This window comes from Botrytis deweyae, assembly GCF_014898535.1.
Source record: "Botrytis deweyae strain B1 chromosome Unknown BDEW_033, whole genome shotgun sequence".
Classification (NCBI taxonomy): domain Eukaryota; kingdom Fungi; phylum Ascomycota; class Leotiomycetes; order Helotiales; family Sclerotiniaceae; genus Botrytis; species Botrytis deweyae.
In genome coordinates, this window is record NW_024066240.1 from 153,196 (window position 1) to 166,714 (window position 13,519).

The window sequence follows — 13,519 nt, forward strand, 5'->3', positions numbered from 1 at the left end:
TCGTGGTACATTCAGCCCAACCAGCTTCAGACTGTTTTCAAACGCGCCACCCCCCACCTCCCGAAGAAATCGCATTCGAGAATGCCATGGCCATACCAAATGGAAGATAGGATTTCGAAATCTTGATACAGATGAGTTGGCGAGCATGACCTGAAAGAGGAATAGATGGGGAGACAGCTCAGCCACAAATGTTTTTGAGGAATTTCGGTTCGATGTTTGCAAGGTGCGACCTAGTGCTTCATGTGGTGAAGAGACTCAGAGAGTCCTGGTCTAGATCGGAAGCTTAATCTCTGCACTGCGGAAAAGGATAAAGTACGGTGTACTAGGGGTGTCCACGGGCGGGCGGACTATCCCCAAGAGCCAACATCTACTGTTCATCGATTGCGGTCCTCTATAGACTTGGCTCGCTGGGAAACTATTCGGAACGCTTTTGTGGAGCATTCAGGGGGTGGTGGGAAGTGAAGGATGGGTAACGTGATACATCCAAATGCAGATGCAAGGATCATTCTGGATAGTCTCTGCGCAAGTTGTAGATAAAGCACGCTCTAACCACGTCTTTAATTTAATATGGAGCAGAGGAACGCGAAATGAGCGAGAAGAAAAAAAAAGGTAAAACAAAGGGTCCATTAGTGTCGTGTTTTGGTTCTAGTCTATGCGACTATGAAGGACCTAGACAGTAGTAGACTAGTAGTCTGAAATGTCTGAAATGTCTCCCAAGGCTTCTTTTGCTAGTGCTTATCATTTGCAGCGGCGTGCAGCAAATGATGTGAAAAATTGAGATCTCTGATTGAGGGGTCGGAGGGAGGTGCTAGGAAGTTGGGCTGGTATGGAACGAGATTATTCATGACCGAGATATATCATGTATAGTACCGTACGGGTAGGTATGAGTGAAGTGCGGATTGTGAAAGTGTGAAGAGTCAAGAGTCAGTCACCGGTGAATACAGAGTATGAACAACTTGACACTTCGGACCACTAGCGACCTAGTACCGACCTCCAGCTAATGAAGTATGTGTGGAGAATAAGAGTAAGTCACGAGTGAGAGGAGGGTGAGGGAGGGTAAGAATAATAAAAATCAGAGTAAGAGTAAAAGGGAGAGTGAAGACAGCAACAGAATCCGTCCCCCGTCTCAATCTCTCGGGGTACTCCAGAGACCCTGATGGTATTTTTACATTCACGCCTCTTTCGCTTACGATACCCATATTAATCAGGAATCAATGCATGATGACGCAAGATGTCGATCGATTTTTCTACATCCCATCCAGACCTTTGGCCGGGCAGTGGGCACACTCTCTCGACTCTTCACTTGGAACCTTCTCTCTTTCTTATTATTTCTTTCCTTTCTGGTCCGTGTCCCGTGACAGTATGAGAGGATGAGAGGATGAGAGGATCTTCATGCTAATAAGAAACATCAGGTAAGACGAGGACCCCTAGTATTTACTAGTATGTATTAGGTAATCTCCGCCAGTAGAATCGCCAGGTGAATCGAAAGTCAAACGCGAACTCAATAATTTATTGTACCTACTGTACTAGTAGGTACCTAGTACACTGAGAGACTGACCAAGCTCATCTACCTACCAATCTGCCAATCGACCAACCGACCAACCGACCCTCCCAACCGTCACCACCCAAACTTTCTCTTACTTCTTTGGCGTGTTTAAGAAAAAGATAAGATTGTTAGAACAAAAAATTAAAATACACATTAATACTATTCCGGCTTAGACTCCCTTCACTGTCTAAGACTTGTATACTCGATTTCACTTGGTCTCTCTGCGAAAACGGTCCCTACAAGGCATTAGCATTTGATTTGGTGCTGCATTGTCTGTACCTACGTATCTATCATATCGAAAAGGTGGAGGGGTTGCTCTTTAACCCAATCCAATGCATACAAGCAATTAGAAACTAGGTCCGTAAATCTCGACTACCTCCTTGTCTTTTCCCTTTAACTTTTCCATTCAATATCCCGATCATCAATAAAGTCAAAATCGTTCATCGCTCCATTTCTGACCATCGCATTCATTAGACAGATCTTACTGCCTCGACCATTCCCACCCATAGACTGATCATAGACTGATCATAGACTGATCATAGACTGATCATCACCTTGACTACCTTCTCTCGATCCTGTCGAACGTTCCGAAAGCTGGCCAGCCATTCAATTAAAACCAAGCGCAGATGGCGCCGGTAGCAACAACAGTTGCGCTTTCGCACGTCGAGGGGATTTCCGATTCCGCCAGAGCCAGAGAATTATACAAGTATGTCCATCGTTCAATTTGAAGTGGTTGCACCAGTGTAACCAGAATCATGCAAGGAGACACAAAAAAATTCACGCATTTGGAGTCAAATAGAAGGAAATCGAAGATGTCTCTCTCATGAAATGGTCGAGAATGGCTCACGGCCGAATTCATTTGGCACCGCAAGTTCAAAATGTGAAAGAGCCATCATACTGATATCTATCTCCTTCAGGTACTATCAGCCTACGGCTTCCATAAACACCGAGACATGTTTTCCAGCACCCCAACTATCCACAGAGTCTGGCAATCCGGATTTAGAAGTACAATCTGATATTACTTCAACAAAAATCTCTTCTCCAGATACATCATTGACAGCATTCTGCCAGCTAGTGTCATGGAGATTAGAGGTGCAAAGAGCAATGATCAGGTATTTTCCAAGCATACGTATCCATTTTCTTTGATTCATAGCTGACAAATCCCTCAAGTCTTATCGATGATGGCACGCAGTATTTCATTGCAGAAAGCACAAAATCGTTAAACCTAGTGGATACAACAAAGCACAAACCAGGTGATGAGTTGTGGCTCGGCTGTACCTCTGTGTCAAAGGCTGGTAGGTTGTGTGAGAGGTATGACAAAAGCGAATTTGAATTTAAAATCAAGTCATCAATTGTGTTTAATCTCTGCTACAGGACCATCGAAACTGCCCCAACCGTATTGGGTGAAGAATATCCTTCATTCATTGTCAATGATTTAACATTAGATGATCGATTCAATCAACTTTCTTTTGTTACGGAACCCCCACACCTCAAATTTTATGCAGGAGTTCCACTTATCACCAAGCGAGGCATACCGATTGGAAGTTTATTTGTGGTCGATAGTCAAGCCAGGCCCGGACTTTCCAAGGATGACATCTCTTTTTTGGGCACAATGGCATGCACTGTTATGAAGCATCTCGAGTTGAATCGAGAAGTAGAGGAACATCGACGTGGTATGAAGATGAGCAGAGGTCTTGCATCATTTGTCGAAGGTCGTGCAGAACTCGAAGAGGCAGACATGGAAGCAGAAGATGGAGAAGGTACAAAGATTGTTGGCCAGTTTGAAACAGACACTGGGATCAGACGACAAAAGTCAAAGTCTTCATCATCAACAAAAGATTCGAGGGTTTCAAGTGCTACTTCACTTTCTCTGAGCAACGGTAAAGAAAAGGGGCATGTAACCTCAACTTCAACGATTCCTACAAGGATAGAAGGTACCGTTTTGACGCCTGAACGATTGGATTCATTCACCAATGAACGACCAGGAATGGAGTCCACACAATATTCCTCTTTTGGAGAGACTAGTACAACTGAACAGTCACCGTCCGATATGTGCAAGACGGATACCCCCGACGAGGAGTTTACCGAAGCTTCGGCTTTAAAGTTGCTTTTCTCACGCGCTTCCAATCTTATTAGGGAGGCGTTTGAAGTAGATGGTGGGGCTGTATTTTACGACGCACAAAAAGGTTTCAGCAGTGATACGCAAACTTCTAACTTGGAATCGTCTGTTACTGATAGCCAGACGAGTGGTGACGATGAAATGAGAAACGGATTTAATCCTCAAGCTTCGATTTCACGACCTTTTACTCGATCGTCGACAATGTCACAAACACGAGAAATCGAGATTTTGGGATTCTCCACCCCCGAGGCATCGTCGATTAATGGTGATCTATACCCGGGAACTCATTCATTCTTACCATTCGAAGAAAAGTCTTTACATCACTTTTTGCGCCGGTACCCCCGCGGAAAGCTATGGACTTTTGATTCGGATGGATCCATGTCCTCGGCGTCAGATGATGACATTCTTAAAGGCTATAAATCTTCTGCAAGACCAGGCAGAAATCAACAACGTGGAAAGAATAAAGTGGCTAGGGCTGCAGCAGATGGAAGATTTTTGTCGAATCATTTTCCTGGTGTCCGCCAATTGTTATTTGTCCCACTTTGGGATGCTGGTCGTTCTCGCTGGCTCAGTGCATGCTGTGTTTGGTCAACAGAGCCTACGCGTATTCTTTCCAAACAAAACGAATTGTCGTTTCTCTCTGCGTTTGGAAATAGTGTCATGGCTGAATGTTCCCGTATAAGTACCGAAGTTGCTGATCAGAAAAAGAGTGACTTCATCGGAAGTATTTCTCGTAAGTATTGAGCGATGATTGCCAGAATATTATCAAGGGGCTAACGATGTGCACAGATGAACTAAGAAGCCCGCTGCACGGAATACTTGCGTCTGCTGAGATATTGGATGATCTTTCATTGCCAAATCTAGCTCAAGAACTTGTCGAAACGATTGATAGTTGTGGCCGTACCCTTTTGGACACTATTGTGAGTCCCTTTTTGATTGCTCTTGGGTGCAGCTCACTGTCATTTCCCTTTCCTCACACCCCCGACCTTATTCTCCCTGCTGACTACTTTGTTTTAGAATCATATTCTGGACTTTTCTAAAATTAGTAGTCTTGAGAAGAATTGGCGTAGAAATCGACGGGGCTCCACGAAACGAAGATCGCAATCGAGCAATACTGGTCCCCTGGCTTTACAACAATCCGATTTACCTATGATTAATCTGTTTGCGCCAGTGGATGTCGCAGTCCTTTGTGAAGAGGTGGTTGAGAGTGTTTTTGCTGGCTACGTTTTTCAAAATGTCACAGCAAAAACTTTCGATATGGTTCATGATATACATGACAAAAGCTCGGATTCGAAAAGACAATCAGGATTGCTTGCCATGTCATCTTCAGCGAACCAAACCCCACAAGTTTCAGTCATCCTGGATATTGCTCTAGATGACTACAATTTTACTACACAGCCCGGTGCTTTCCGAAGAATCATCATGAACTTGCTCGGGAACGCTTTGAAATATACGTCACACGGCTATGTACGGGTCAAGTTAGAGACTGCTAAACTAGATGATCTTAATGTTCCTGGTGATGGGAGAACTCCGAGATCAATGATCATATTGACAGTGACCGACACAGGAAAGGGTATATCTAGCGAGTTCCTTAGATCAAAGCTTTTCACTCCATTTGCTCAGGAGAATACCCTCTCGAGTGGCACTGGATTGGGACTGTCTATTGTGAGGAGTATTATCAACCTGCTTGAAGGAGACATTACGATCGATAGCGAATTAGGACGTGGTACTGGTGAGTAACCCCGAGCTTTCCGGCTGCGTAGATATGACATGTTGTTCCGGTACTAACACATTCCTCCAGAGGTCAGAGTTACCTTGCCACTTCTTCGCGAAATGCCAAAAGATACATCAGCACCAGCAACACCAAAAGCTGTAACCTCGTTATTGCGTGAGACAGACGAATCAATATCATTATTGCGAAATGAGATTAGCGGTCGTGAAGTAGGCCTCTTTAATTTCAATCCTCCTACTATAGACCCTATACTTGCAAGGAAGGGAAAGTTTCTTGAAAGTTCCGTCAGAAATTTCCTTACATATTGGTATGGCCTGAAGATTGTGCCATTATCGAAGAACCCAAAAATTATCCTAGCGAACGCTCCAGACTTGTCTGTTCTCGCGAATCTCCGGAAATTGCTTCCTCGCCACAGTAAACCGTCAATTTTGGTTCTATGCCCGCACTCTTCACGCTTCAACCACTCATTCGCAGAAGCTGGCATCAAAGGCAATGTCACCGTAGTAGCGAAACCAGTGGGTCCACTCAAACTTGCTAGAGCACTTCGATCTTGTCTTGAAGGTGTGACAAATCCAAGTGGTACAGCCATCACGCCCGATTCATCTAGCATGGCGCAAGCTAGCACTAATGATCTTAGTAACGTTTTTGAGGATTTGCTTATTTCTCCGAATGGTGGCGAAGTATTGGATAATAGTCGTATGGCGGCTGATAGCGAGAATGCTCGGAAAGCTATTGAATCACCGACTCCAAACGCACTTGTTGAAAAGGGCAAAGAGTTCCCATTTCCTTTACCTCTAGGTGGTAAAAACTCTACTTCAAATGGGGAACTTTCTCTGGATAATAACCTTCTCACCCCCACAGCTTCAACCTTTGGTCTTACATCTCCACCTAATCCATCAGTTGGATATGTGACTAGTCACCCATCTGATTCTTCAACCGCAACTACAAGTACACGCCAACATTCAATCGCGATCGCAGATTCTGACCCCTTCGCACCAAATCTACTTTTAGTAGATGACAACATGATAAATCTCAAACTTCTGCGTCACTTCATAACGAGATTGGGATACACAACAGTTCACGAGGCAGAAAATGGACTTGAAGCAGTAAAGAAAGTCGAGGAACGACCAGAGGGATATGATATCATTTTCATGGATATAAGTATGCCAATTCTAGATGGATTCGATGCTACAAAAGAAATTCGAAAATTGGAAAAGTCAAGACGAGAGCGAGCAATAGCCAACGATGGAACAGACAAGAGTAAGAAGAATGAAGCATTAGTGGTGGCACTTACGGGTTTGGCGGGTAAAGATGATGTGGAGAAGGCGAGAGCTTGTGGCATTGATCTTTTTATGACGAAGCCGGTGGCTATGAAGGAGGTGAGGAAGATGTTGGAGAATTGGAGGGCTAATCAGAAGGACTGAATGGGAAAGTGGACGATGCTGATGAGTGAAGACATTTAAACGGAATGATGGAACGATGGATATGGATATGAATCGTACAAGGGACTTGCATTTTGAGGCGTTATGGAAACATCATGGCAGCATCAAAATTGGGACATGGATATCTAGGAATTGTAACAATATGGTGGGACGGAGCGATAAAAATTTGGCATGGCGTTTAGCTTTAGGCTTTGAGCTTTTGAGAGGGAGGGGCTCTTATATACCCAGGTGTAATGCATGGAATTTGTACTTGAGATGGATGTGGCTTTTTGGTTTTTAGGAATGATTGGGGGATTCTTCAAGTTGGATGGAAGGAATGAATTGGTGTGGAATGGATGTGATGTTAGATAATATACCCTTTGGTGGGGCGATGGTTTGATGGAAGGATCGAGGTGATGATTGATGGGATGGATGAATAGATATGTATTATATGAGATAAGATGAAGAAGAAATCAATAAATACCAGGTACAACTATATTCAGTGTCTCATACTTGGATGGTATGATATAGTGATCGATTGTCGATTTGGAGCACATGAGCCTAGATTATTGTGGATTAGGGGGTTGGTTTATTTAGAGGTAGGTAATAGTCGGTTCTTCAAGCGACCGACTAGTTCCTAGTCGGGGAAAGCGAATGTCCCTGGAAAGCGAATATCCCTGTGAGATTTTGAATACGAAATATACTAAAACCATTCAATTTTATTAAAAATCTAGTTTTATTTTTAATATACAATCTTCAATTTTTGAAAAATTTTTGAACTTTTTATATAATTATATTCAATAAGATTGTAATTTTCTAATAATATTAGATTTTTTTAAATTGCTTTAAAATTCATAATATTATTTATAAAATTGAAATATTTTTCAATAAAAATCACAAAATCTATATTCAAAATCTCACGGGGATATTCGCTTTCCCCGACTAGGAATTAGTCGGTCGTTTATAAGAGCCGACTATTAGTATTTAAAGACTAGATAGATAGATAGATAGTAGGTAGGTGGTGGGTAAGTAGATTAATGAATGAATAAATAGATAAATAGATATATAAATAGATAGATAGATATATAAATAAATAGATAAATAGATTTATAAATAAATAGATAGGTAGATATATATATATAAATATAGTAAATATAGTAAATCTTAATAGATTTAATTATATATTTGAAAATATTAAAGGTAGATATATAATATAGAGGATAAATATATAGTATAAAAAGTAAACTCAAGTATAGTATTTGTAATATTGAATAGATATATATATGAGGAGATAAATAAGTAAGAAGGTAGATAAGTAGGTAGGTAGATAGATGAGTAGGTAGATAGATGAGGAAGTTATAAATATATGGATTTATTTGGGTTTGAGGTTTGATGTTTGATATTTGATGTTTGAGGAGATGGGGATAGGGGATAGGGGATAGGGGAGATTGAGAAGATTGGTGTTACGGGCATTGATACGATGTGGAATCGATATCGGGCCGACTATTAGTCCGGAAGCGAAGAGTTTTCACATATATATAGCTTCAGGAAAGAGGTTTCGAAGGAATTAATGAAAAGTCTTATTCTAAGTCTACACTTATATTATATTAGTCATCATCTTGTATTGATTCTAATAATTCTTTTTATTCAATCTTTTTAGAGCAAGTTATTGATTAGTTTTTTGGGAATAGCTTTAAAAGCTTTAAAAGCTTAAGATTTCAATTAGGTTACGATATGCCTATGATATATCTATGATATATTAGTAGTATATAATCAATATTATTCAGATTAAGATAATCCCTATTTCATTTATAAAAGATTGAATTGAAAGTTAAAAAAGAAAAATCTTTAGTATGAGTTTTTTAGAATATTTAAGATACTTTTATAATATATTCTTCTCTATAATATATTATTGATACCCTTTTAAGATGAAATAGAATAATTGAATAAAAGAAAAAGAAAGAATATAAAAAGAAAGAAGAGAATCTCTTTTGCGAAGCAACCACGAACTAACTACAAACCCTACTCTATATCCACGAGATACTAGTAATACATCCATTTTATATTTTCAAAAACGATGATGATATTTATTTAATATTTCAAACCTTTTATCAGAATTTCCTCTAAGTTTCGAGGATTTAGTAGGAAGTTAATGAAATTCTATTATTTTATAAGATTTCTATTAAAAAGATAGAATTCTAATATAACATCCTATAAAGAAAAGAATCTAATTAGTTATTTTATAATTAATTTATTAATGGAAATTAGTTTTATAAGATTTCTATTTCAAAAAGGATAATACTCTTATATAGTATTAAGGAAGGGTTTAACTAGCTATTTCGTAATCAATCAAGATTATTAATTGAAGTCAATTACAAATAGTCGATATTATATCGAGTAGTTTGTATATTAGCTAAAAACAAAACAATATTTTATTAGAATTGTTTTATCTTAATAAGTAGATACAGATCGAATAGTTTGTATATTAACCAAAGATCTATCGAATAGTTTGTATTTAGTTAAAAACAAAAACAGTATTTGCTAGAATCGTTTTACCTTAATAGGTAGATGCAAATAGGTTATTTTGGGTTTTGTAAATTTCGAATTCATTAGTAGAGGCTGATTACAAATAGTTGAAACTTTATTAGATAGTTTATATCTAGCTTGAGATGAAATAGTTTTTGCTAGAATTATTTGCTTTAAAAAGGCAAATATAAAGATAGTATTTTTGATATCTTTCAGATTTCAAAAGCTCGAAAAGTTTTATCATTTTCAGATTCTTCAGGTTTTGAAAGTTTAATGTAAGCTAATAAAACTAATAAATGTTACAGGGTATATATATAGTAGTAAGCTGTCAGTACTTCGATCCCTGATACTGTGCCTTTTGGACAGATTGCGTGCGTGGCGTAGTGGTAAAGCTTACAACTCCTATTGTTTCTGTTTACGTAACAATAAATTTAGAATTCTTTTAGGTTTCGAAGAACCAGTAAGAAGTTTGCGAAGCTCCACTATTTTCAGGATTTTCAGACTTTTTCCGGATTTCCCGGATTTTCAGATCTCTCTTAGGATTTTCAGGATTTTTAGGCTTTTCCAGGACTTTCGGGATACCAGGCCTCTTCCGGATGTTCCGGATTTCCATCATTTTCAGGATTTCTCTAAGCTTTCGGGGAACCAATAGGAAGCTAGTAAAACTCTACTGATCTTGGGATTTTCAAGAGTTTCAGGATTTTCAGATTTTAAGAGTATTAGCCCGATTAGCTTATATAATTCTATCATTTTTTCAGGATTTTCAGAATTTGGAGTATTATTTGTTAGCGAACTACTATCAAATTCAAATTTTATATGCTTTCGAGGACGAAAGCCGAAAAAGGGGGAGGCAAAACTCTATCGAATACGAACCATTACTTCATTATCGAATACGAACTATTACTCTATCGAAAGCGAATCGACTTCCTTTTCGAATTTTCGAAATTTTCAAGATTTTCAAGGTTTTCAAGGTTTCAAGGTTTTCAAGGTTTTCAAGATTCGAATATGGATTGGATTCTATGGATTGGATTAGTTCTTGGCACTCTTATACTACAATATAGCTTTTTTAAAGCTATAGAAGAGCTGAATCTCATAAAGTGAGGATGTAGGCATTGTAATACTAGCTTGTTGCTGTAGGAGTTAATGAGGCTGTAAAAAGAGGTCGATCTAGCAGCGATTAGCTGTCGAATAGCTTTAAAGCTTTTGAGGACGAAAGTCTAAGGAGGAGGGCTCTGTTACGGGCATTGATACGATATGGAATCGATATCGGGCCAATTATTAATCCGGAAGTAAAGAGTTTTTATATATATATAGCTTCAGGAAAGAGGTTTCGAAGGAATTAATAAAAAGTCTTATTCTAAGCCTACACTTATATTATACTAGTCGTCACCTTGTATTGATTCTAACAATTGGGGAGATTGGGGAGATTGGGGAGATTGAGGATAGATGTGTATAGTAAGGATATATATGGATGTATGTATGTATGTATGTAGATAGGTAGGTAGATAGGTAGGTAGGTAGGTATATAAGGTAATGAATGTATGAGTAATTATATTATATGTTGTATTGTATTTAGATTATATTTAGATTATATTTAGATTATATTTAGATTATATTTAGATTATATTTAGATTATATTTAGATTATATTTAGATTATATTTAGATTATATTTAGATTATATTTAGATTATATTTAGATTATATTTAGATTATATTTAGATTATATTTAGATTAATCTTTATATATATTTGAGAGGATTGATTTAATTTAATTTGATTTAATAATAGGGGGTTTTATGTTATATACTTTGTAAATAGATGAATAATGATAGTGATTATATATAAGTCGTAAGGAAGGGAGTATATATAGATGAGTGAGTGAGTGAGAAGATATATTAGTATTTATTATAATCTTTATATGGAGATAGATTGATAGATTAATGATGATGATGGTTGTATATATGATGCTGTAGGTTTTGTAGTGTAGATTTGTAGATATGTTGATTGTATATATTGATTGTATTGATGAGTGAGTGAGTAAATGAGTAGGTGTTTTTAGACTTTATATTCGAATAGATAGATTGTTGTTGTATATAGTGTGTAATGTTTGTGATATAGTGTTTGTGATGTGATGTTTGTGATATAGTGTTTATGATCCAGAGGAGTGGGTGGATGAATGTGGGATTAGGTTTTATATCTGGATTCTGCGAGTTTATATGTGTAAATGTGTGTATGTATGTCGGTGTAGTTTACTATCTATGTAGGTAGATAGATAGATAAACAGATAATAAGTATTTTGAATGAATTGAGATTGGGATTTTTACATCTCGGTTCTAAAGGAGAAAGGGGTTGTGCGTGAATATATGTGTATGCCTATGGTGTAAGTACCTAGGTAGATGCATTTTTAATGAATCGGAATTTCGAATTTGTATATCTGGATTTTGAGGAAGAAGGTTGTGTATAATTGTGGATAAATAATTGAATGAATGTGTGTATTTACTATGTGAGTATATGAGTAGATGGGTATTAGATAAACTGGTATACTGGTATGTGTTTTCGATGAATTAGATTGGGATTGGAATGTAAGGTTCGCATATCTGGTTCCTGAGGATGTATATATGAATTGATGTATGGGATCTTTACTTTTTCTTGATTCTTTCTGTTTATTTGGGGGAGTGAGGAGGGAAGTAATGGAAGTAACTGAAGAGAGTGGCAAGTATATAGTTAGAGAAAGTGGGAAGATAGGAGAGAGAATAAATCAGATTAATAGGGGAATGAGATGGGGTTTTGTAGATAGTTGTGCATGTTTATTGTGTAGATAGGTAGATGGATAGATAGAAATCTTCAAGAAATTGGATTAGGAATTATATATTTGGATTCTGGGGTTGTTTATGTGTGTGTGTGTATGGGTGTATGTGTGTATGTATATATTTGTTCATTTGAATGAGTGGAGAGGGAAGTATGTAGCTTGATAAGTGGGAAGATAGGGGATGAAAAGATGAAGAAAGCAAGAAAAAAGAAATAGATTGAAATGGAATTTATGAAAGGATTATAGATGGGTAGTTATATACATTTGTAGACATCGTGTATATGATTGGAATTGGGAGTGAAATTGGAATTGGAAGATGAAGATGTAAGATTGGGAATGGGTTTTATGTATTTAGGTTTTGGAAGGGGGGATGGTGTGAATGTATGTGATCTCATTACATAGTTGTTTCATTTTTTGGATTATTTGCATGGGAAAACTTGAGTGCCGGGGGTATCTTTTGTGAGAAGTAGGAAGATGTAGGCTTGTGAGAGAAGGGGATTGTCAGACGAGGAGATTGTAAAAATGAAAAGATTGTAAGGAGAAGAGATTGTAAGAACGGGAGATTGCAAGGAAAAGGAAGGGAATGGTACGGTACCTACATATCTAGATCTGGACGGAGGGTGCTCTGTGACAATATATTAATAAATGTGATTTTGTTTCTTGTTTATTGATTTTGTTCATTTGAGGAAGTGAAAGAGGCAAGTCTCTGTAGCTAGGGGAAGTGGGAAGATGCGAGGGAATGAGATAGGACGTACGGAAAGGTTATGAGAGGAGGAGATGGGACTTATACGGGAATTGTAGGTGGTTATGTATTTATATGGGTATTGTGTGAATATATATGTAGTTATATGGGTATTAGGTTTTGGATACGTAATTTGAATTGTAATTGGAACTGAGAGTTGAAAAACATGAAATGAATGTTTCTTTCTTTGGGGAATAAAATTAAATACGGCAGTTCAATTTCATGCTCTTAGAATCTATAGTAGATTCTATATAGAAGTACCTAGGTAGGCTACTTTAGATTAGATTCTATAGCGGAAGGGTAGATGCTATAAGTGGAGGGTAAAAGTAGAATCTATAGGGCAAGGATGAAATCTATAAGAGGAGGATAGAATCCATGGGTAGAGAGTAGGATCTGTAGGAAGAGGGTAAATTCTATAGGCGGAGAGTATATTCTATAGATTGAGAGTGAGATCTATAGGGGGAGAATACATTCTACAAGTTGAGAGTAGAATCTATAACTATTATTATCACCTATTTTCTGTAGATTTTATTTACTACAGACTGAATTCTATGCTCTTGATATGGATTTAATTCTAGAGTCTATTCTAAAATCTACTTCAGAATCTATTCTAGAATCTACTTCA

General features: G+C 37.8%; 1 protein-coding gene across 1 annotated transcript; it reads left to right on the forward strand.

Annotated features, from left to right (window-relative positions):
* Positions 1-2,172: 2,172 nt before the first annotated feature.
* EAE98_010080 (uncharacterized protein) lies at positions 2,173-6,821 on the forward strand (the record flags this gene model as incomplete). The annotated part of the gene is made up of 7 exons (XM_038957701.1): positions 2,173-2,252; positions 2,464-2,658; positions 2,717-2,857; positions 2,921-4,398; positions 4,455-4,585; positions 4,683-5,397; positions 5,467-6,821. 7 exons carry the CDS (start codon positions 2,173-2,175, stop codon positions 6,819-6,821), a joined length of 4,095 nt encoding a protein of 1,364 aa, XP_038805927.1.
* Positions 6,822-13,519: the final 6,698 nt, after the last annotated feature.